The following is a 22891-nucleotide window of genomic DNA, read 5'->3' on the forward strand; positions in this document are numbered from 1 at the left end:
ATTTTGATGACCCATCCTGTTTTAGATGGAGAAAAGAACGGCTTCCACTGCTAGAAGGACAGAATTTGTTCAAATTGTCATTGAAGCTAGCCTTGAGTCCAGAAACGCACAGAAGACAACATTCCACTAGCCTCCTTCGTAGACTTCTGGAGCAGCGGCGTTTATATTCGGGGAGTGTAGATTCTGGAGTGTAGATTCGCGATTTTCAATGGGCTAAGGTTCTCTATGCTGGGATAAAAGGGGAGCTTTCTGGGTGCGGCAAAACTCCCTTTCCCAGCATAGAGAACATAATCCATTGTTGAAAATTGCGAATTAGTGCTTCTCTCCAGAAGTCTGCAAAGGAGGCTAACATTTCCACACTGACCTCCTAAGGCCATATGTCAGTGTTCATTATTGATATACTAGTACTTTCGTGTTGACAGTTTCTTGGCGTGATGAGTTAAGTAAAGGCCAAACAACTGTGGAGTGTAGAAAACAGTTGGGATTCGACAACTATGAAAATTGCCTACTGATGAGTACTGGCAAGGAGGTACTAGTAACATGATTCGCCAAAAAGCAGTTACTCACTCAGATGTGATTTTGGAAACGGTCAGACGTTTGAGGAGTATGGTATTCAGTGAATGAAAGTCAACAACTCCGCTCTCTTTCATATGGACCCAAATAAGTTGTTTTACATTTCGACTTATAATTATTTGTTGAGCATTCTAAGATTGCTGTTGTGAGCATCTTTATCTTTTATGCTACTTCCTCCCCGATACATGTACATGTATGTGGTTATAACTCGATAGCTTATAATTGGCTCTGTTTCGTCACTCATCAGCCATTGGCCGACCAACTGAAACAAATACATTACTAGTACGTGTACCCTTGCTAGATTGGTATATGAGTCAGCTGCCAAAGAAACATGATTGCAATATCTAGAAGTAAGTTACAGTCACTGATTTCTGCAACGTTTTACACATACCATTTGCATTTGGATAGCATTTACAAACAACAAAGTACTGTAAATGCATTTAAGTTCGCGGGGATTTAATTTCGCGGTAGCAGGAAAAAAAATTCGCGGTGGTTTCAAGTTGGCGGCCACCGCGAAACCGCGAAAGTTTCTGCATTTACAGTATTACAACGTTACGTTGTTTAATCGCATCGGGGCCAATCATATACAACAGCGTTGTTTACTAACATGTTTCTGGCTCCAAGCAGCACCAAGGTATTTGATAGATATCGTTGATAAAAGACATTCCCCGTGGCATGTTCGCACAGATCATCATGCAGCCAAACATGCCATTATCAATTAACCTCCTTCGAAGTCTTCTGTAGGCCCTGTGAGGCCCTTATTTCTAGGGGGAGCCTATTCCCCGCGCCCCAACCTCTGCCTGGAGAATAGGGTTAACCATGGTACGTACTTTGGTAATTTCCAGATTCACACGTTGGTACAATCCATCCACATATTTGCACGTAATGAATCGACCGTGTTATTGTAGGCATGAGATTAATGTCAAGGCTTTTTTATGCGTCGTCAGTTCACCGGATTTTATGGCAGTAATAGAGCTGTCACTTTTAGGCCGTCAGCGAATTCTTTTCAAAGCCTCTCGACAACAAAGCTACGAGTTGTCGGAGTTCTTTGTAAGTCTGTGGTGATTTCTATCTTTACAATTTTAACAAAGGCTTCGAGTAATCAGGGGCGCTAACACCTCTCCCGTGGTAATACCCCCTCACATTAGGCGAAATTAAAATCGATCGGACGACGAGTCTGCGAGCTCAAAATTACGAGGAGGTATGACCCTGCTGCCGACGAAGAAATGGCAGAGAACCACCCCCCTTCCCCCCCCCCTTCCCGTCAGAGTCATGCCTCCTCGTAATTTAGAGATCGCAGACTCGTCGTCCGATCGATTTTCGCCTAATGTGTGTGTGTATGTGTGTGGGGGGGGGGGGGGGTATAAACGGGTGCCTACGTAATGCCGTATCCTGTCGTAGTTCTATCTGCTACTGTTCTCTATATAGCAATGCCAGAAATACTCTTTTCAACCGTGTACAAGATATGTCTCCATGTTTTCGATATCTAAATAGGATAGAAAAAATACATTCCTTTTGTAATTAGGAAGTTAATTACTGATTGCAATGGTTATCTTAGCTCGTAAGATAACCATATATCTAATGCTCAATCTGTCATTACATTTACAACTGAGAAGAAGTCGAACCTGTACATACTACCATACATTAGGACGTTGTAGTTGCATGTAGTGAGAATATACGTTCTTACGACAATAGTACAAGTACTTAGATTATTCAGAACTACCTAGAACTTGTGGTGTGGGAGCAGAAACGTAATAATAAATCACCTTTCACAATATATCTGGAGTGAAGACGCTTCCAATAGACGAACAGCTAAAACCCGTTTATTTCACATGACTGCATGCCTATAAGATGTCATAACTACTTTAGTTTTATTGTAGAACAAACCATTTTTATCATTTATACAATATATCCAATGTCGAGTTGTTCGGTTACATTTTAGGGGATAACATTTTCCTTTTGCAATAGCAGATACAGATACTGTTTGAAACCTACATCCGCTCACTTTGTTTCACCCTTGCCCGTGCAAGGGTCACCATTCAGTAGTGCAGCAAATGAAAAACACGTTACGCAGTATCTACAAGTTCTGTGCCAATCAGTAAAAAGATTGCTTAGCCATCATAAACTAATCTATGGATATAAACAAAGAGTGCAGGTAAAATTCTGACAAAGTTTGACATTGAAAGTGTTCACACAATGCATCGCAAATCTACGTTGCCGGTCGCTCCCATAAACATTATAGGAAAATTAAAAGTGTTCTGTAAACGCGAATCGACATGAATAAAGCGATACAAAAAAGCATTTTCAAATATATTTACACCCAGTCAAATGCTTTTCTACACTAAAAACACTTTGAGCAATTGATAACATAGATGATGGGGACTACATATTATGAATTGAAAAAAAAATACATATAAAGAATCACAAAACGACTTATTCACTGCATGAAAAGATTAAATTTGCAACATTGCTTATAGACTATTTATCAAATATAGACTATGTATCGTTGCTCAGACCGTCAGATGTACCGCCACAATCAACAAGGACGACAGAAGAACCAAGATGGTGGACATGCCGAGACGGGGGGCGCCACCGACCGAGAGATCCGGCTTCGTCGTCACGCTGTCCGTCAGGTTCTGTGTCGTCATGGAAACGTCCACCGTAGTCATGGCAACGGTCGTTCCAGAAGGGTGGGACCCAATGGGGATGGTCTGTGGATGACCGGTTGTCCGAGAAGCGGTCTGCGGTTGGTTGGATGTCTGACGAGCGAAGGTCAGTGGCTGCCTGGTTGTGTGAAGCTCGGTCGGTGATTGGCTGGTTGTCACCCCCTCAGGTTGACAGACAGACAGGGTGAACCCACAGCAGATGGAAAACTCCTGCCTGTTCTCCGGAGTGTCACGAATGACCGCCGACTGCATGTTGATGTCTTGCGGAATCAGCACCTCCTCCTCGCCGTACGTCAGGAAGAAGAAGTAGTACGACCCGACGTCGACTTCGTGCCTGACACACTGATGCTCGCTCTCGTACCCCATCTTGGTCACCATGAACCCGCCCGTAAGAGCGTTGGTGTCCCCGTGGATGTGGCAGCCGTACGACACCTCAGCCGTGTAAGACGTTGCCGGAGGATCCTTGAGTCCGTGTTTGGCCAGAACGCGGCCCCACACCACCATGTCAGCGGCCTGGACGCGTTCGTAGATGGTCCAGGGTACGTATCCGACGGGTTGGCTACATCCACGGGCCGGTTGGACCGTTAGCAGGGCCGCCGCTAGGCTCAGGAGGAAACACCGACACATCTTTTTATTCCGCCGTGAGACGCACACGTCCGGCTGGTACGAGTAAAGGTCGTGAAGTAATAGGTGTTCTGAGTGACGCAGTGACTTACATCTGATGCACCGGACTCGTCCATTTCGGCATTACATCAGGGTGTCTTATGCAATGAAACCTTTATTATTCTGTCCGAAAATTTGTTTGAATACACCACAGACCGCTATGACCTTGATGGGTTCGAACAATACGTAAGACTACCATTCTTTTCTCCTTCAGATATCATTTGACCATTATTTCCCCACCAGTAGAATTGCCAATTTTTACAACCATATGTCGTCTTCCCTTAAAACTAGACTTCTAACGGTCCAATGTGGTTGACGTGAACGTGTAAGCGAAATGAATCACCGGTGGCCAATCCACGACTTGTCCTTACCAATAGTGTCTTATATTATCGTCCCTTATAAAAGTGCCAGAGTGTTGTGGAGACCTTTGTTATAACGTCAACACCCTTCAGGCGGGTTCCGGCCGCAGGTTGCGTTGCTGGGCAGGACCCAGAAAGTTCCACCCAACTGGAGATGTCGGCACACTAATTAACGCTTCCGTATCTTCCACGCTTTATATTGGTGAGAAAACTTTCAACACGGAACAAAGCCGTGCGAAAGATAAGATGAACAAAGTCCGATAGCTGCTGGGCCGAATGATATCACACCGAGAGTAAGTCATGTAATAGCTATACGTAAAACGTACTTGTTTCTGTACAAGAATAGGACGCCACTTTCATTGCAGGATAGGCATTTCCCCTCTTTACTATTTGTTTTCAGTAAATGAGTTTAGTGCTTACCAAGTTTGCAGGACAATGGCATACTAATGTCTGAACGATAATAATTTAACAGCAGCATGAAACAGAAATGTTTTACTCAACACTAGAACACATTCTTCCTTTTCTGTTAAAGTCCACCCAAATACATGTTATATAAAGCAGGCCTGTATAAACACGTCCGAAGTCGACCATTGATTAGCCATTTATCAACTAGTACCCCGCATTTGGGCGCTGCTAGGAACCAGAGACATGTGCGTTAAAGCACTGCACACTAGGTGTTGTTTCAGATATACACAGCTGTGCGCCACTTACATGTATACTCTCCAAGCAGAGCTTTGGCTCTTCTCTTTCTCCTTTTCCCGTGCTTCTTGTCCCCTGCGAGCTTGGCATTGCCAATTTTTTTGTAGTCATTGGCGAGGCTTTGAACAATAAAATTAAGTTGCCGACCGGCGTAATCATTGCCCAGTGCGGCGTTCTCCAAGCCTGGAGTCCAACTTAAGCTTTGGTCCACTCCCGACAGTACCCTGCCCTAGAGACCGTCGGAAGCAGACAAAAGCTAATAAGGCGGGATTCCAGAGACAGAAGCTTGCAAACAAATTCTAAATCTACCCTCAAAAACCACAAAACTTGAAATACGAAGACACAATAACATTACTAAAGGAAATGTAAAAACTTTCTATGAATTCAATCACACAATCATATTCTTTAATTGACATTATTTGAAGATATTCGTTGGTGTCAACAGTCCATTTATGAGAAAAATATTCCAAGGCCATCTCAATTCTAACAATTTGCAAATTCAAGCCACATTTTTGGCCATGGTAGAAAAGCAATAAAAACCTGTACATGTATCTCTGACTGTCCAAGCAAATCTAACATTTTGGAAATAAGCAACACATTTCCCCATTTGCAAAAAAACATATGCTCCAGTGTTCAAAACAGCAATACAAAATGAAGGTACATCTGCAAGTACTATGCAACTTACAGATAACCTGACAATCATGTAAAATCTGAAGGTTGAATGGTGAGTTTGAGTTAGTGTAGAGTGTCACTCTTGAGGCCCCCATTCCACTAGATGGCATCTTGCTATGATCTTGGTTCCACCTGAACTGGATTTGTGTAAATCTTGACTTCACCAACTCATGACACTCACTCTCTCACTCAAAGTCGGAATATCATGCAAAATGTATGAGTGAAAAGACAAACAAAGCACAACAATCGTAAAAAGATTTGTTCTTTTTTTATCTGTGGAATTCATGGAGCCTCAGCAAGTTAAAGGTCGCTGCCGTAGTGGATTGGGGGTGCAATGAAATTACAAGTCAGCATTAATGCATGTCTGTATGTTCAGAGATTTGAGTCAGTTCTTTAGACGTTTGATGATGAATTGTGTGGTCATTCCGTAGCACATTCAATAGTGACATCATCAGCCTGGCCGCTGCACTTCTCAGTACAGGTGACGTGAAGACTGCCTTCCCTGTAAACAACAACAACAACAAATTATTAAGTACACGAATCATCATAATGTTCACCTTGGTATATTTTTACAGGGAGGGGTCGCTACCATTTTCCCTTTAATGTGCTTGAGGTACCTTCTCAAACAAGGGACCCCCTTTTCACATCCCTTCTAATAGACGCATGCTGCCCCGAACGAGATGCCCTACCAGGATTTGCACCAGAGTCAAACAGTTACCGACTAATACTAGAACCAGGAGCTCAACTGTAAGGCTGCTACTAGTTGAGCTACAAGCTTGCATCTACTTTAAATACTCACCTTCGAAAGTGCAGCACAACTGAGACTACCTTTACATCATCATCTCCTGTTGGAAGATCACTCAGAACAATCTGAAAACAAAGCACTGAACGATGAAGATGATGACAGATGAAATTAATGCTAGGCTTTCAGAACAAAATTGATTAAGTGGACATGTACATGAAAGTGGTGTCAGAAGGCCTAAGGCAGATTAGTTTTCTTGAACACAGACACCCAAGTTCAACAACCTAGGCAGTTACACAACACATACATATAGAGTCACCTGGACACTCGATAGCACTGGACACAGTAAGAACCTTGGACACAGAATAAAAACTATTGTACATAAATAGTCTAAAATATCGTCAGCAGTGTCTGTAATGTTATCTACAGTGAGAGGCCAGGGTCAGTGCATACACATGTAAGGGTTGACTAGACAGTCCCTTTGAAGAAGGCAGTGATGGTAACAGGTGCTGACTTTTGGCTGATGCAGGGCTGTCTCAAGCTGAAGCCTTTTGTCTGTCCCAGTCACTGTTTCAATCATATGCAAAGGTTATATAAAACTAGGAGAGATTGTACTGGTACACTGGACCATTTAGATGGTTACTTACTTTAGCTAACAGCACTGCTTTCTCCACTGTGTCGTCCTGCTCCCCTTCATACAGCTCCACACAGCAGGCTGAGAGTTGTTGTGAGACAGGGAACGTGTGCTGACAGTGGAGGGGGATGGGTGACCGGGCAGGCACCAAGGTCTTCAGCACAGGACTGCCAGAGTCATCTACTGTCTACAGGGAAGAACAGGCTTTTAATATGTGAAATGTACAATCATGTAGAATGTAAGGAAATACACAGTGATCACTGAGAGTTGTTGGGAGACAGGGAAAATGTGCTGACAGTGTAGGGGGATGGGGGACCGCGCAGGCACCAAGGTCTTCAGCACTGGACTATAGTTTAGAGGGGAGAAGAGATTTTTAACTCAATTTTTGAGATGAAGATGTAGGCAACTGTTTGTTTGTTTGGACCTTTGAAGTGTTTTGTGGCCCTGATAGATCAGCCATTTTCCTTGTTGTTTCTGTATCTGGGTATGATTTTTACAGGAAAGGGTCACTAGCCCTTCCCCTTTAGTGCACTTGAGGCACCTCCTCCAACAAGGGATCCCAATTTTACACCCCTTCTGAAAGACGGGTGCAGCCCCAACTGAGATGTGCTGAACCCAGGACTTGAACCAGGGTCTCCCAGTTTTTTGGACTTGAAGAGGGTTTGGGGTTAACATAAATGTGAGTTCTCTTATACATGTACATTGTATATACCAGTACATGTGATATAAATTGTACCTCTATTATTATCTATACAGATACAGATACAGATAGATACAGATAAAGATCCTCCTTGTCTGATAAGAAACATACCTTCAGCATAACAGCTCTTGCTGTACTGGGTATTTCTGCAATGGCTTCATTCAATGCATTCTCCTCTCCTTTCCCAGACAACAGGGCTGCCTGAAGAGATGAAATTAATAATATCATGCAGAAAGGTGGTCAATAATATTCATGATTTTCACTGAGTTACACTTGAAAGGCACCTTACAGAGTTGTACACATTCAAAGGATGTAAGAACACGATACAAGAAAGGCTCTTAAAGAACTGTAAGACTATAGTATAAGGGTCTCAAAATTCTTCCTATTTTGTTAAATGTGTCATTTTAAGCTCATGAAAATAGATTTTTAAGTTTCATGTCATGAAGTTCAGAGTTTTGGAACAGATGGGATTTTTCATCCCAGGAAGCAATTTCTGTCCAAGAACAAAGGGACAGGTCCTGGAGACAGCCCTGGGATGGTACCTGAAAAGTCTGATCGTTTCCAAAATCATAACCAGTTGCTTGACTTGAGTAACTGCTATTTGGTTCTGCCTGCAGTATCCCACCTGTTTGGCTGCTCCCATGGCGATGACCTCGTCAGGTGATACAGAGTTCAGCACTTCGGCCTGCTGCACACAATCCTGAACCAGCTTCTGCAGCTTAGGGATCTTAGTAGAGCCTCCACACAATACAACCTGCAGGATACATTTGTATGAGAAGTTGAACAGTGATGCTTAAGCCTAGAAAAAAATGTTGTGTTTCTTGTTCCCCTGTCTACCCTACAAAAACCTGCCAACCCTAGACTTTTTTCGGGTGAGCAGTGCATTCACATAGCCTCCGGTTAGAATTTTTATTCAACCAGCTTCCTGAAGTAAAGCAAGTCCTATCTAATGAAGGATAAATGTATCCATTACATTACCATGACATTGGAAGACAAGAGTCCTGCATTTCATTTTACTTTGTTCAACTAGAGTTATGGCCAGCCTAAAAAAATTTTCAAGAAAATAAAAAGATAATCCCTACGTATTAAGAGGATGAAGTGAACAATAATCATATAACATATACTGGATGAAATCTTTTAAGGAAAGTGGTGTGGTCTTACACTTACCATATTGATAGCCTGTTTCTTGACCTCAGCTTGAGAGATGGCCTCCTCTATAGGCTCCAGGCACTGCTGTAACAGACTCAGGGCGATGGACTCAAATCTGGCCCTGAGTGAGAGAAGCAAAAACATCACATATATCACATTTATCTATCCATAGTCATTCATCTATATACATTGTTTGCAATATAAACTAAGTACAGTTCCTTTGGACAGTGCCAATCTATCTATTGTAAGGGTTATTCTATGTTTGAACACACATGATTGCACACAAGTACTTCATCATGAGTGTATTGGTGTGTGTGTGCGGCGCATGTGTCCGTGAGTGTGCGCTTGCATGGGTATGCATATGTGTGCATTGCACTTCCATACTGTAACAGTGTGTACGCTTTCATACAACACATGCCCACTTCTCCACTGGGCTCATACCACGAAATCAAAATGCCACAAAAATAAAATGACACAGACACACCAAAAACAACACCTGCATTTTCCATGAAGGTTAGGAAATTACAGTACCTGGAGATGTCACACTGGAAGTCTATGCCTTCATGTAGGGACTCCACATGGCAGCTAGCCTTCGGCATGGTGGACAGGATCTGTTTGGCCTTCTCTGCTTCCGTGTTCAGCTTGGCCATGGCTCTGGTGTTCTCCGTCACGTCAGCCTTCCACTTTCTACAACCATGTAGCAAACACAACAGTTCAATAAGGTACATGTACATGCATCATAAAGCTACAGTAAGTATATTCTATGAATGACATCAAAGGACTGACTGCACTCATTAATTTTTGCCTGATTTTGAAAAGAAAAAAACACCAGAATCTTTTTCCCGTCTGAAAATGGTCAATATGATGAGACGGTACCAAAATGGGAAAATATTTAGTGTGGCAGCCTTGATTGTACTTGACTGAAAAAGTGACCGTAGTGAGGAACGTGTAGCCATGACTGTAGTTGAAGTGAAACTAGTTCCATAGTAAAAGTGGCATCAAGGTGGAAGCCTTGACTGTGATTGTCAATTTGGGAAGTGATACAGTCTAATACACTTATGTCACTTGGTGCACACTTGCTGTGGCCTAACTGAAATGTGTGATTTTCTGCTTAGCATCACAACTGCACATACACACTGTGCACTGTGAGTCTACAGATTGATGTACCTTTTAAATTCCTGTACAAAGTAGTCCACTATGATCCTATTGAGCTGGTCTCCACCCAGATGGTCCCGTCTGACGCTGGCCAGCACTCGGTACATCCCCCCACTCACAGCCAGGACTGTGGCGTCAATACTGCTGCCTCCTACTCGATACACCAGTGCAACTCTGTAGGAGGAAAGCATGGCAAGTTTAGTATTCACACACTCCCTACATCCCCTACTTACAGCCACACACTCGGTACATCCCCCCACTCACATCCACACACTCGGTACATCCCCCCACTCACAGCCAGGACTGTGGCGTCAATACTGCTGCCTCCTACTCGATACACCAGCGCAACTCTGTAGGAGGTAAGGATGACAAGCTTAGTTACTATCCACACACTCAGTACATCCCGGAACTCACAGCCAGGACTGTGGCATCGATGCTGCTGCCACCTACTCGATACACCAGCGCAACTCTGTAGGAGGAAAGCATGGCAATCTCATTTACACACTAAAGGCTTTACAGAGAAATACTGTCGTCTAAAGATGATCAAAGCAAGTAGTACTAAATGATTTTAAGTTTGCAGGGATTCAAACATGACTGGCATCGATGCTGCTGCCCCCTACTCGATACACCAGGGATACTCTGTAGGAGGTAGACATGCCAATCTCAGTATACAAGCTCAAGGCCTTATGAGTTAAGATTGTCATCTGAAATTCACAGGATCAGAGTCACTAGTAATTTAGTGATTTTCAGGAATCCTGCAATATCCCAACTGTCATCAAACAATAATTTCCAAGCAGACCCTAAACCAAGGTAGCATAAGATAGTATCAAAAACTGGCAAAGCAGTGTAGCCAGCCTAGGAGAAGCCAATGCACACCTCTAATGCACATCCACAATCCATTCTGACATTACTTTGAGCACAGAATCTATGACTTTAACACATGACCACATACCTGCTGTCCTTGGGGCTTTCCTGTCCAATGTTGTGAGCATACGCAGCAGCTACAGGCTCCGGAATGGTTCTCAACACGTGGAACCCTGCTTCTGTTGCAGCTCGTCTAAACAAAACGACCAGAATTTATTCTACACGGCTTAGTTTATACTAGTAATAACATTGTAACATATGCTGTTTTTCTTCCTGTAGATTTGTGATAGTTCAGAGGAGAGTTATTATTAATAGTACTGCTTATTAAATTGTGTATAAAGTTTATACACAATGTAATAAGCAGTAATATCAATGATAACTGTGTTTACAATGTTGAATGTTCCCTCTATAATGTAACAGATGCCCTTGATTACCCCTCTTAAAATATTCCCTATTCATGGCAACATCTAATGTCCATGGAAATTCCCCAAGCTTTTTTTTCAAAAGCACAATTAACTGTGGACCACAGCTTAACGTCCCGTCCTAAAGGAATGCAACTCTTCTGGTAACGTTTATGTCAGGTGAGTAAGACAGCCAGAATCAAACTCATGGCTTCTAGTTCTAGAGGCAGGGGCTCTATACCACTGGACTACGCACAGCAGTCTAAATGGATCGACATAGCCATCATGCTCAGCATTATTACCTCACAGCATCTTTTTGCTGTTCATCAAAGTTCAGCGGAACAGCAACAACAGCATTCTTCCCACCACTCATCTCCTTAGACTGGGCGATATCTGTGCGGGGAAAAAGAGTTTCTTAGTCATTACGCAAATAAGGTGCATAAAATGCACTCATTGAATTTTCTCCTTTACTAAACCTTCGAGCTCTCAGAGTTTCAGCCCAATAAAATTCTCTCAGTGCCAAGACTTGATTGCTGACCTCCGAACTGAAACAAGTGAACTAGATTGACACCACTAACTTCCGGGTATAGCGTGCAGCTGTTTTCTTCTGGGGAATACCCCTATCCTAGTTATTATAACTGGGCGTAGCACAAAGGATGCGTAGCTGTACTACTTCCCATATTACACAATCTTGTATTGGGTAGATAATCCCTATGGAACTGTGGTTAGTTATGTACCAGTAGAGGCCATACTTTGTACCTTGTACGATTGCTGTGCAATAAAGTTATTATTGTATCTGATTGTGGCAGCTTAAACTTTTAAAGGATAAAAACACAAAATAAAGGCTAAAACAAACAAACAAACAAGACAGAATGTACAGCATACATACCCATGAGTTTGCGAAATATCACAGTAGTGATGTGTGTAGGGGAGAAGTGCTTGGTTTTCCCATTATGCTGCACGGCATACATTGGGTTGGAGTCCTTTTCAACAATCTGGAAAGACATGTAGATCACATTATTATTGAATGTGATCAGAAAATGTTGTACCTCGGTATCATAAAGATATTCATTGAACATTGATATTTGCACAAAATTTACAGTAGCCAGTGCTAGAGTACGCTATCCGGACAACCTTTCTGCCAAGTGGTATTGTACACTTTGGAAATGCAAACTAGGCTGGACTTGCAGTCAATGTTGTTCCAGCTATACATATAGTTAGGGGCTGTGTGGACATCAGATGCTTCGGCCCTACCAACCTAGGAGTATCCCAGTCAACTTGACCAGGGTTAGGGGCAGGGTGGGGTTTCCTGAAGGGTTGATCAACCAGGGGTTTGCCGAGTTGGTCTTTGAACTGCACATATATTTCTGATAAATGAAAATAAGGTCCTACCTTACAGGAGCTTGTCTTCACAGCATGTTCCACAGCTGGGTCAGCAAACCTGCAAACAAACAAAATATTAGAAACTTTTAAACCTCTTCATTTAGTCCAGGAAAAGGTAATGGTAGTCCCATAGACTTCTTAAGGATGTAAGGGCAGTGTGTTGTTATCCACTGTGTCTCGGGCATGGTATTGGGAGGCTGAGCCCATCCCTCTCCTTCCACTACTTTTTACTTCCCCAACCGAAGTCAGCTACCCATTTTTACACCTTGGCGGAGAGATGAAAGTTGTGTTAAGTGCCTTTCCCAATGACACAATGTCAATAGGGAATGTCAGGATTCAAACCCTTGGCCTCTGGAGTCTGGTTCTGGGCTAAACACCCTGCCACAAATTAAGTCTATATTAAGTCTAATAAAACAGGTAAACCATAATAGTACCGGTATACAGATTGATGACTCAGATATATAGTGGCAAATCAGAGAACCAACACTACTTATATAGTTCTTATCATGACATTGTTCATATTTGTAGAAAATGTAGCTCACTTTTTCCCCAGAATTTGTTTCACTTTGGTTATGGTGTTGGCAGCATTTCTGATCCAACCTTGTTTAGCTGCTAAGCCGACAACCTACAAGGGGAAGAGAAATGTAAATTTTCAGTTCCAAGACTTAATCCAATCTAGAACTGTATACATTGTCATGAAATGTCATCTGATTCAAATGAAAAACAGTACCAGATCAGTCAGAGCTCTTATTACCAATTTTTGGTAATACTAGTTCACCTTTATCCACAGGGTAACCTATATCTGCTAACAGAATACATTACAGACTACATACTGTAATCTCTAACAGAATACATTGTATTTCGTGCTGACTATCAACATTGAAAATATTGCAAATTGGAATCAGCATCCATTGACCTAATATTCCTAAATACAATGCGCATGTACTCTTCTTTAAATACGGCTATCATAGGTGAGCCGCCTGAAAAAGGTGAACTAGCATTACATAATTTACATGCAAAAATTTGCACATGGGAGCGACCCTCACGGCCGGCCATATTATATATAAGACTATCACCGTATTCCAGCCAAGTTTTAAAACGTCGTGAGGATCTCTTGATGATTTATCTGGAGTTAAGGTCTTCTTCCCGACAAGTTTGAAGACCTCGTGAAGATCACTTCGTGAAAACGGAATTTCTGGCGTCAAAACTTGAACACATTTCAGGGTTTGAGGATCTGTTTCCGAACCCGAATACAGGAAGTACCATCACGGCTCTATATGGGGTTTTCGCGAGCCCCATATTTTCACTTCCGGTCACGCATTTGACTTCGCAGTTTGAGTTGACGGAACAGCGTTCAAAAGATGTTACCAGTAATACAGACATAAAGCTCTACTCTTACACATTATTTTGGCAGTTTTTCTATATATAACTTGCACATGGCTCTGTATTGACTGGGTATGGCATCAACTGGAAATACCCGCACGTAGTTGTGTAGTCATTGGATATGAACAAGGTAATACCATTGTTGAATACTAGTACTTTGAAGGTAAGACAGGTGTGTTGCATTTGACTACAGGCCAGGTATGACCAGATGAGGTACATTACAGGTAAGACAGGTGTGTTTTCTTTGACTACAGGCCAAGTAAGACCAGATGAGGTACATTACAGGTAAGACAGGTGTGTTTTCTTTAACTTGTGACTACTAGTCTATGACTAGATGAGGTATTTTACAGGTAAGAATGGTATGTTTTCTTTTAATACATGCCAGGGTTGACCAGACGAGGTACATTACAGGTAAGAGAGGTGTGTTTTCTTTGACAACAGACCAGGTAAGATCAGATGAGGTACATTACATGTAAGACAGGTGTGTTGTCTTTGACTTATGACCAGATGAGATACATTACAGGTAAGGCAGGTGGGTTGTCTTTCACTTATGACCAGGTATGACCAGATGAGGTACATTACAGGTGAGACAGGTGTGTTTACTTTGACTACAGGCCAAGTAAGACCAGTTTATGTATATTAGAGGTAAGACAGGTGTGTTTTCTTTAACTTATGATCAGGTATGACCAGATGAGGTACATTACAAGTAAGACAGGTGTGTTTTCTTGAATACATGCCAGGTAAGACCAGATGAGGTACATTACAGGTGAGACAGGTGTGTTTTCTTTGAATAATGACCAGGTAAGACCAGATGAGGTACATTACAGGTAAGAGAGGTGTGTTTTCTTTGACAACAGACCAGGTAAGATCAGATGAGGTACATTACAGGTAAGACAGGTATGTTGTCTTTGACTTATGACCAGATGAGGTACATTACAGGTAAGACAGGTGTGTTTTCTTTGAATAATGACCAGGTAAGACCAGATGAGGTACATTACAGGTAAGACAGGTGTGTTTTCGTTGACTACAGGCCAGGTATGACCAGACGAGGTACATTAGAGGCAAGACAGGTGTGTTTTCTTTACCTACAGAAGAGATATGAAAATAACACACCTGTCTTACCTGAAAAATTTCCTTACCTTGTGTCATATGACCAATCTTCAAATGAAACACACCTTTCTTACCTGTAATGTACCTTACCTGGTGCCTAATGGTCAATCTTTAAATGAAACACACTTGTATTACCTGCAATGTACCTTTTCATGTGCCTTATGGTCAATCTTCAAAGAGAACACACCTTTCCTACCTGTAATGTACCTTACCTGGTGTCCTGCGGTCAATTTTCGAATAGAACACACCTGTCTCACCTGAAAAGTTTTTACCTTGTGTCTTATGGTCAATCTTCAAATGAAACACACTTGTCTAATCTTAATGTACCTGGTGTCTTATGGTCGATCTTCAAGGAAAACACACCTATCATTTCTGTTTATACCTTACCTGGTGTCTTTTGGTCAATCTTCAAAGAAAACACACTTGTCTTACCTGTAATGTACCTTACCTGGTGCCTTATGGTCAATCTTTAAAGAAAACACACTTGTCTCACCTGTAATGTACCTTACCTGGTGCCTTATGGTAGATCTTTCAAGAAAACACACTTGTATTACCTGTAATGTACATTACCTGGTGTCTTATGGTCAATCTTTAAAGAAAGCACACTTGTCTTACCTGTAATGTACCTTACAAGATCTCTTATGATCAATCTTCAAAGAAAACAAACACATGTCTTACCTGGAATTTCTCTTCCCTCACTTTTGAAGGAAACTATATCTGACATGTAATGTACCTCATCTGGTTTACCTGGTACCTAGTCCGAGTACACGAGTACAGACCTGCTTTACCTTTAATTATATGTACGACACTCTCACATCCCTCCCGGCATCATTAGATAGTTTCACTCTTCACTATTATCGCACCACTTAGTATGTATCATTGTGGGAATCGTGGGAAGGCTAACTGCTTTGGGAGCAATTCTTTTCGGAAAAATCAAACAGACCAGGGGTTATACCAAACCTTTAACTAATATCATTGGAGAGAGTCACTCTGCGAGTGACCGTTTTTCTTCCTGGCCATAGGAGAGACGCGAACTTTCAACCTTTGTAGTGTAAGTTATGACTCTGAAAGACTTGTGTTTTACACAAAACGTTTTTATACACATCGTTTTGAAAGAGTACCATTGATGAATCTTGGACAAGTGCGGAGGAAAGTCTCACTCCCCCTGTCAAATCCATTCCTGTATCCTGAGAAAGATACAGTCATCATAATATAGTGAGCGGGAAAGAATGAACCTTTACAAAGTGATAAGTTAGCAGTTTCATATGGTCGCATTATTCTGGTAAGGCGTACTACTTTGTGGGTAATACTCTCCGTTGTTTGAAGAACAATTTCTTTTATCCGAAGTAAAACAGGCCGTTGATCATCAGGTATTACCAAACCTTTAATCAATCTAAAATTTATATTATCGCAAACTGTGCACGCGGCGTTTTTTTCGTCATTAACACTGGAGACATGCGACAACCTTCAAAACGCTTGCAATAGTCTTAGTTATACTTAAGGAACACGCGCGTTTCACCAAGTGAATTATAGTAATATTTCAACGACGTGATTGGAAGGTTTCACGATGCCTACGTGTTCTCTTTTACCGAAAATGCGAACTGTTATATTCATTGGTTCACAGTCAGATGGTGTTACTAAACCATTAAGCTATATTACAACAAATATGCACCCTTTACACAGAACATTTGAGTCTATTTCACCCAAAAGACTCTACAACGAATGTTTTAGCCATATGACAAAAGATCCTTGATTCACACCGACTGATGAGTTTTCATCTGTATCGTTGGAAGAAATACCCGTCATATCTCTTGCAGTTTCACGTAGCTCGTTGGAAAGGAGTATTGTGATATTTCAACTTGTATCATTTGAGATCATTTGAAAGATACAGTCAACTGAAAACTGTTAAGGGTCCCATTTCAGTACTGTGTTGCTGAAAAGACCTATCGGGCCTCCACAAATCCCTGTTGACAGTCATATAGAAATCTTCTGTGTCTGTACCAGTGTGTGTTCGGGAAATTAATTGGAAACGAATACATTCGCAGTTGTATCATTTGAAAGTTACTTGGCAGGAAGGATACAGAATAGTCTCGTGGCATATACAGGCGCGTTCCAACCATTCACGGCTTCGGCAGATCGAGACTACATGACTGTTATTTTGTCAATTTAAAATGCTTCTCATGATCAGGAAGTGAATTCCCTTCCGAAAATCGTGAATAGATAGGTTCCTAAGCTAGGCTTATGTGATGGTCTATCCCTGCTGATCACAGCTCTAATCTTCCTTTACTTATAGAGCGTACAGTACATTCTTTTGTCTTCAGGCCACACCGATTTAATTTCTTGGTTCACGGATTCGCTCGCTCCTATTTTTTGGGAAAAAAAATAAAAATAAAAATTACCACTCAGCAAATTTTCACCATTAATGAAACCATTCACCAACTTTCTGGTGTAGCAAATTGGCCTTTATATTATAAGCTCCTTAAAGTGTGGGTACAGGTGCTGTTACTGTACAAAAAAAGAGTTTTTGTACTTTTTTCAAGCTGAAAACTTTTTTTCTTTATGTTTTGGATTAGCCGTTACCTTAACCCCAACCATTTTACAATTTTCATTTTTATTTTTATTTCGCCCTCTCGCTCCATATTTTTTATGAAAAAATCCGTGAACCAAGAAATTAAATTGGTGTGGCCTCACTCTACCAGAGGCAAAAGTGCATACATGTATTGTTGGTTCTAAGAACACTGTGCATCCGTCTTTAAATCAATACGGCGACACCGTATCTTGAACTCGGATAGCCTATAATCAATCTTTAATATATACAATTTAACATCTACGACTTTATTCTTTTCACACCAGACTCTTGTGCTTGTCTCACGTCGTGCCATTCCCAATGTACAACATTACTTTTGAAGGGAAAATCCGGGCATGTATACTTTGATTGAAGTACTTGTCGGCTCGCAGCTAATTTCAAATAAGAATTTTCATGGTTTCCCAAAGTGAAAACTGTCCCATCGCAGCATTGTATATCCTGTGTGCCGAATTTTTCTTTTTGAATTTCAGGCGCAACATTGTACACATAGTGCGCCTCTCTCCAACAAGAAAAAAGATTTCAAGGCACTCTCTGGGCCACGCGGCGCAGTTTTAACACATATATTTTTTGTAAGCAAGTGGTTATTTATAAGTAGTGGTCTAAGGAGGAGATAATAATACCTGCAGAGTGCAAACATGAAAATCAGTCTATGTTCTGACGCGGTTTTCGCAAAACAAATTTTCCTCCCTTAGATAGTGCCTCTAAGTGTGTGATTAAGCAAAACGGAAAGTGCGCCAAGGGATTGTCGTATTGAGTTCTAACACAAAACAATATTTCGTCCTAAATGCCGAAGTACGTGCTTATTTGCAAGAGAGTCTGCCCGCCAATCTACAATTAGCGTCCGAGTAGTAAAAGCCCAAAAGAGCCGGTAACTAAATTAAACTCCCGGGCCAAGGAGGTTATCGAGCTCTCCCCGGAGCGCTAAGTTAGGATTAGCGGGCAGGCTGCATTGAGCCACCGAAGAAACAGCCTGCCGCCCCTGGATATCGTCTGGTACCAGGATAACTTGTTATTAATGAATGAATGAATTAAGACCTTTATTAGTATTAAACTTTTATTTGTTCATAACCCCTTTGCTGCTTTTTGTTGCTAAATGCCCTGAAAATGTGACCCGGAAACTGATAGTTGAATTACCGTGTGCCTCAAAGCCCCCATAGAGAACCATGTCTGGCCGTGAGGGTCACCCCCATGTACACGATCTTTTACATGCATTTTCCTACATACCATTTCCGTGTCTGTGTTGGCAACCATGGCAGGAGTCACACGCTGTCCGTCTTCATTTGCTACCACATCCGCCTTGCCATCCTGTGTGAACGAGACAAGAGAAGTTGTTTCTGAAAAAGTTGTGCTTTTACAACAGGATTCATGATACATTTATCTAAGGAACAAACTACCTGTGCTTTGTTCATAACTGACTGTGCGAGGCAAGTCCTGTTGTTCCATCCAAAGAAAATGTTTCTTGCAGTGGAATGTTTAGGCAGTTGGTAGCGACACCCGTCTCGGCTCAATGAAAGTTGCAAGATTTGGGGGCGATAGGTCAAAGGTTGTAGATAGTTGGTAGCAACCCCCATCTCAGTCTAATCAACTATCTACAACCTTTGAGTTTGACCTATCGCCAATGAGTGCTCAGCCATTCTGAGCCTTGTGAAATGCTGTATCTAGGGATGCTAGCATGATAACTATTGCACCATTTTATAGGATTATCTTCAGGGTTAGGTTAAGGGTTGATAGGATCATGAGGTGTTATTCACGAGATTATCAAAGGAACATCCTGTCAATAGTACCCAATATACCTTGTTGACAGGAACATCCTGTCAAAAATTATAGGAAATTCAAGACTTGATTAAGAGTGCCCAGAAATTCTTATTGACGAAATGGTGCTATAAATAATGCCTAACTAATTTTCATTGAAAGGAACATCCCCGGCCTTCTTAGTTTTGCCTATCTACTACAAGTAACTAGTAAGTCTAACTTTTACCCCACTCCCCCTTCCATCACTTCGCAACGTTACCTTTTGTGTGGCCAGACAAGCCGAAGTTGCGCCGAAGGAGATCCCGATGGAAGCGGCCATCTTTGCTGCAGTGACTTCTGTACAGTATTTAGGAGTTAACTACTCAAAACAAACTACAAACTGTAAAACCGGCGTTCACTTTCCAAAAACTTGCGGACTGGTGAGCATGTGTGAGTCAACCCGGAAGCAATATGTGACATGATTAACCTTTTAACCTTTGCCCTGTAGAGATTCCGTTCGGCCAATCAGAATTTAGACGCTAACCTTTGCCCCGGAACTATTTGTCTCGACCTATCAGAACCCGCCAGCTGGACTCAGAGATGATACTTCCTGAAAGTCCACGTTTTTGACTGTCACGACGGACATTTAGACCGAAAACATGAACGTATCCGTACTCTGTGTCTGTGTCTCCTTCGCTGTTTTCAGCTTACTCGCTGGAAGAGCTCAGGCGAAGGCGAAATCAGACGATGACTGCGAAGGTAGGGTTTTGTAGGTCACAATAATCCTTCTCCAAGCAGATGTTAGACACCGGCTTGTTTCATACCGGTGTTTTTTTCGGCATTTTGTAAGTCTCCGTTTTGATCTATTCGTTAATCTAAAGAGAGGAGACGACAGACCACTAAAATGTTTTTAGAAAGGCACAAAAACGGTTAAAGCAAGTCTACAATTGTTTGGAGATTAACAGTAGTGACAAAGCAAATGGACCTTATGTAATATCTGCTCAGTTATCTACAGCAACTTGAGCAAGAATGTTGTATGAAACTACAGTATGCCAGAAAAGTACTTGAAATATTGAGGTATAAGTATAGAAAGAAAACTACGAGTTGACTGGCAGTAAAATTACCATATTACTGAACCTTATTGTATCAATATTCAAGACAGTTAACCTTTTGTAATATGTATTGTGTATCAAATATTAGTCTAGGTGTAACGTTATAGCCAAAGTATGTTACAGTCAAATAACAACGTGTGATAAACAACCATTATCATAATGTCCAACGAAAAGGTTCCTGAAAATTTGAAAAGCTTTTCTTGTCTTTTAAGAAAATTCCTTCAATTTTAAAATTCTTCACATCAAATTAGAACTTTGAACATTGATGTTAACTTATTTGAAGCTTTGACCTGACAATGCTTCATAACATATGGTTGCTTTTGCTGCACAAACTGACAAAGTTGCCATAGTCTGACAGACCTTTCAGACAGCATTTGCTGTCTTTTGTCTGTGACTGGCATCTGTGACATTTTTGAGTGTCTGAAATGCTTGAGTAACTCACTGTTATGTTGCATATCCTATTTTCTAGATGTCAAACCTTCTTATCAACATTGCTTTTGTTATTTATTCAGAACTTTTGAACATTTTTTTTTCAGTTTGCATCAAGTTCTTGACGAGGTTGTCTGATAGCATCCCTGAGGAGGATGCCAGCAACATGGACAAGATTGAGAAACATCTCAGGAAAGCTTGTAAAACTGCTAAAGGCAAAGAGAACCGCTTTGTGAGTGAATTTTTACCTTCACCAAGGAAGTTATGTTTTCATCTGCTTGTGTGTGTGTGTGTGTGTGTGTGTGTGTGCGTGTGTGTGTGTCAAAATGGTTAACTTGAGAAGGCCTTGATGGATCATCTTTATACTTGGTACATGTATATATATGGGTAATGTAATATCATTAGGTCTTGATGACACCTCAAAATGATGACATTTTGGGCCCCCTAGCAGCTTGTTATGACACTGCAGTGATATTTTGTGCTCTGGGTGTTCATGGGTTTGGGTTGGTAGGTTGTTGTTGAAAAAATGAGTACCCGTCTTTGGTTGGGGATGTAAAAGTTTGATACGGGTTCTAAAGTTGTATCACACAGGCTTCCTTTCAATGTTCTACCTTCCAATGCTCCACCTTCCGATGCCATGCCCTAGCCACAGTGGATAGCATCACACTGCCCCTACAGTCTCAGGCACTACCTTTACCTACCTTTTAGTCCCTTAGTTCTTAAGATAAGTCCTTTTGACTTGTTGTAAAACTCTGTATACCATGATGAACTATTTGTTCTTTTCTCCCAGTGCTACTACATTGGAGCAACTGAAGATGCTGCCACAGGGATTGTGAATGAGGTGACCAAACCCATGTCCTGGAGGAAGCCTGTCAACAAAGTCTGTCATGCCCTCAAAAGCAAGGATGCTCAGATATGTGACCTGAAATATGGTAAGTTTCATTACTGTTATCCCCTCACTTAATGGTCCACTGTTCATTGCACCTGTTGAAAATAACTAGGAGATTTCCCCGGTGCAATGAACCTGTAATACTGTGCATAGCATCTGTCTTCTCTGTCAAGACCAGCTAACCAGAATAGCTCTTCAGTGAGCTATACTGGATCGATAATAATTTACTGTTCTCCTTGGAGGAAGGGGCCAACCAGCCCTTGACAGCAAGAGTTTCTCGTGAGTTTACGTTCTGAAGTGATTGGTCATCAGTATTGATCCTGAAGAAGGCGACAGTGGTCGTTGAAAATTTTATCCTTGTATACCTTTGTGTTGGAAGAAAGTTTAGCATTGTAATATGATTACTACCAACACAGATGAGCTTCCATGATAACCAAGAGATTGTGCAATACAGCCTTCATATTTACGTACAAAGTGTTCACAATATGTTTGCATTTTTGTCAATTTTCCAGAGAAAAGTATTGACTGGAAAACAGTGGACCTGAAGAAGCTGAGGGTGAAAGAGCTGAAGAAGATCCTGAACGACTGGGGAGAGGAATGCAAGGGCTGTGCCGAGAAAAGTGACTTTATAAAACTCATAGAAACGCTAAAACCCAAATACGTTCCTCATTCTGAATTGTAGAAATATAAGTACAGTACCAGGGAAGAGTGCAAGTTTTCACACTCGGGTTTTTGATCCCGAAACGGTTCGTTTTCAGCATATGTATTTTAAGGTAAAATTTTGACTTAGGGAAACTTTCATTTTTTTGACCAATGTTGTTAATGTCTCCTCCAGTGCTGTCTCCATCTCAAAGACCTGTCCCTCCGGCTTAGGACAGGAGTTTGCTTTCACCTCATCCATGCAAGATATCTGAACTGTAAGATATCTGAATGTTGAGGAAGATCTATTTTCGTAGGCTTAAAATGACAGATTTAAGGAAAATTAATCTA

The 22891-nt window shown here is 41.5% G+C and overlaps 2 protein-coding genes across 2 annotated transcripts; one reads left to right on the top strand and one right to left on the bottom strand.

The window, feature by feature from the left end:
* Positions 1-6003: 6003 nt before the first annotated feature.
* Positions 6004-19937, bottom strand: LOC118416267 (heat shock 70 kDa protein 14-like). Its single transcript, XM_035821354.1, has 16 exons — positions 19752-19937; positions 18965-19045; positions 13203-13285; positions 12670-12718; positions 12167-12272; positions 11580-11670; positions 10965-11069; positions 10246-10362; positions 10025-10186; positions 9389-9544; positions 8876-8978; positions 8334-8462; positions 7775-7909; positions 7022-7195; positions 6432-6502; positions 6004-6134 (listed from the first exon to the last, which is right to left on the bottom strand). The coding sequence occupies exons 1-16, from the start codon at positions 19809-19811 to the stop codon at positions 6053-6055; spliced, it is 1704 nt and encodes a 567-aa protein (XP_035677247.1). The 5' UTR covers positions 19812-19937; the 3' UTR covers positions 6004-6052.
* A 97-nt stretch (positions 19938-20034) lies between these two features.
* On the top strand, positions 20035-22762 carry LOC118416907 (mesencephalic astrocyte-derived neurotrophic factor homolog). Its single transcript, XM_035822192.1, has 4 exons — positions 20035-20230; positions 21120-21244; positions 21803-21944; positions 22414-22762. The coding sequence occupies exons 1-4, from the start codon at positions 20131-20133 to the stop codon at positions 22581-22583; spliced, it is 537 nt and encodes a 178-aa protein (XP_035678085.1). The 5' UTR covers positions 20035-20130; the 3' UTR covers positions 22584-22762.
* The last annotated feature ends 129 nt before the right edge of the window (positions 22763-22891 follow it).

Source organism: Branchiostoma floridae, chromosome 5, assembly GCF_000003815.2.
Source record: "Branchiostoma floridae strain S238N-H82 chromosome 5, Bfl_VNyyK, whole genome shotgun sequence".
NCBI classification, from domain to species: Eukaryota; Metazoa; Chordata; class Leptocardii; order Amphioxiformes; family Branchiostomatidae; genus Branchiostoma; species Branchiostoma floridae.

Bases quoted from the DNA above. Each gene is read 5' to 3' on its own strand.
- LOC118416907 (XM_035822192.1), top strand. From the start codon at position 20,131: ATGAACGTATCCGTACTCTGTGTCTGTGTCTCCTTCGCTGTTTTCAGC. The intron at 20,231-21,119 runs GTAGGGTTTTGT...TTTTTTTTTCAG, and splicing joins ATCAGACGATGACTGCGAAG to TTTGCATCAAGTTCTTGACG. The intron at 21,245-21,802 runs GTGAGTGAATTT...CTTTTCTCCCAG, and splicing joins AAGGCAAAGAGAACCGCTTT to TGCTACTACATTGGAGCAAC.
- LOC118416267 (XM_035821354.1), bottom strand. From the start codon at position 19,811: ATGGCCGCTTCCATCGGGATCTCCTTCGGCGCAACTTCGGCTTGTCTG. The intron at 12,719-13,202 runs GTGAGCTACATT...GTTTGTTTGCAG, and splicing joins AAACAAATTCTGGGGAAAAA to GTTTGCTGACCCAGCTGTGG. The intron at 7,910-8,333 runs GTGGGATACTGC...TCATCTCTTCAG, and splicing joins CCATGGGAGCAGCCAAACAG to GCAGCCCTGTTGTCTGGGAA.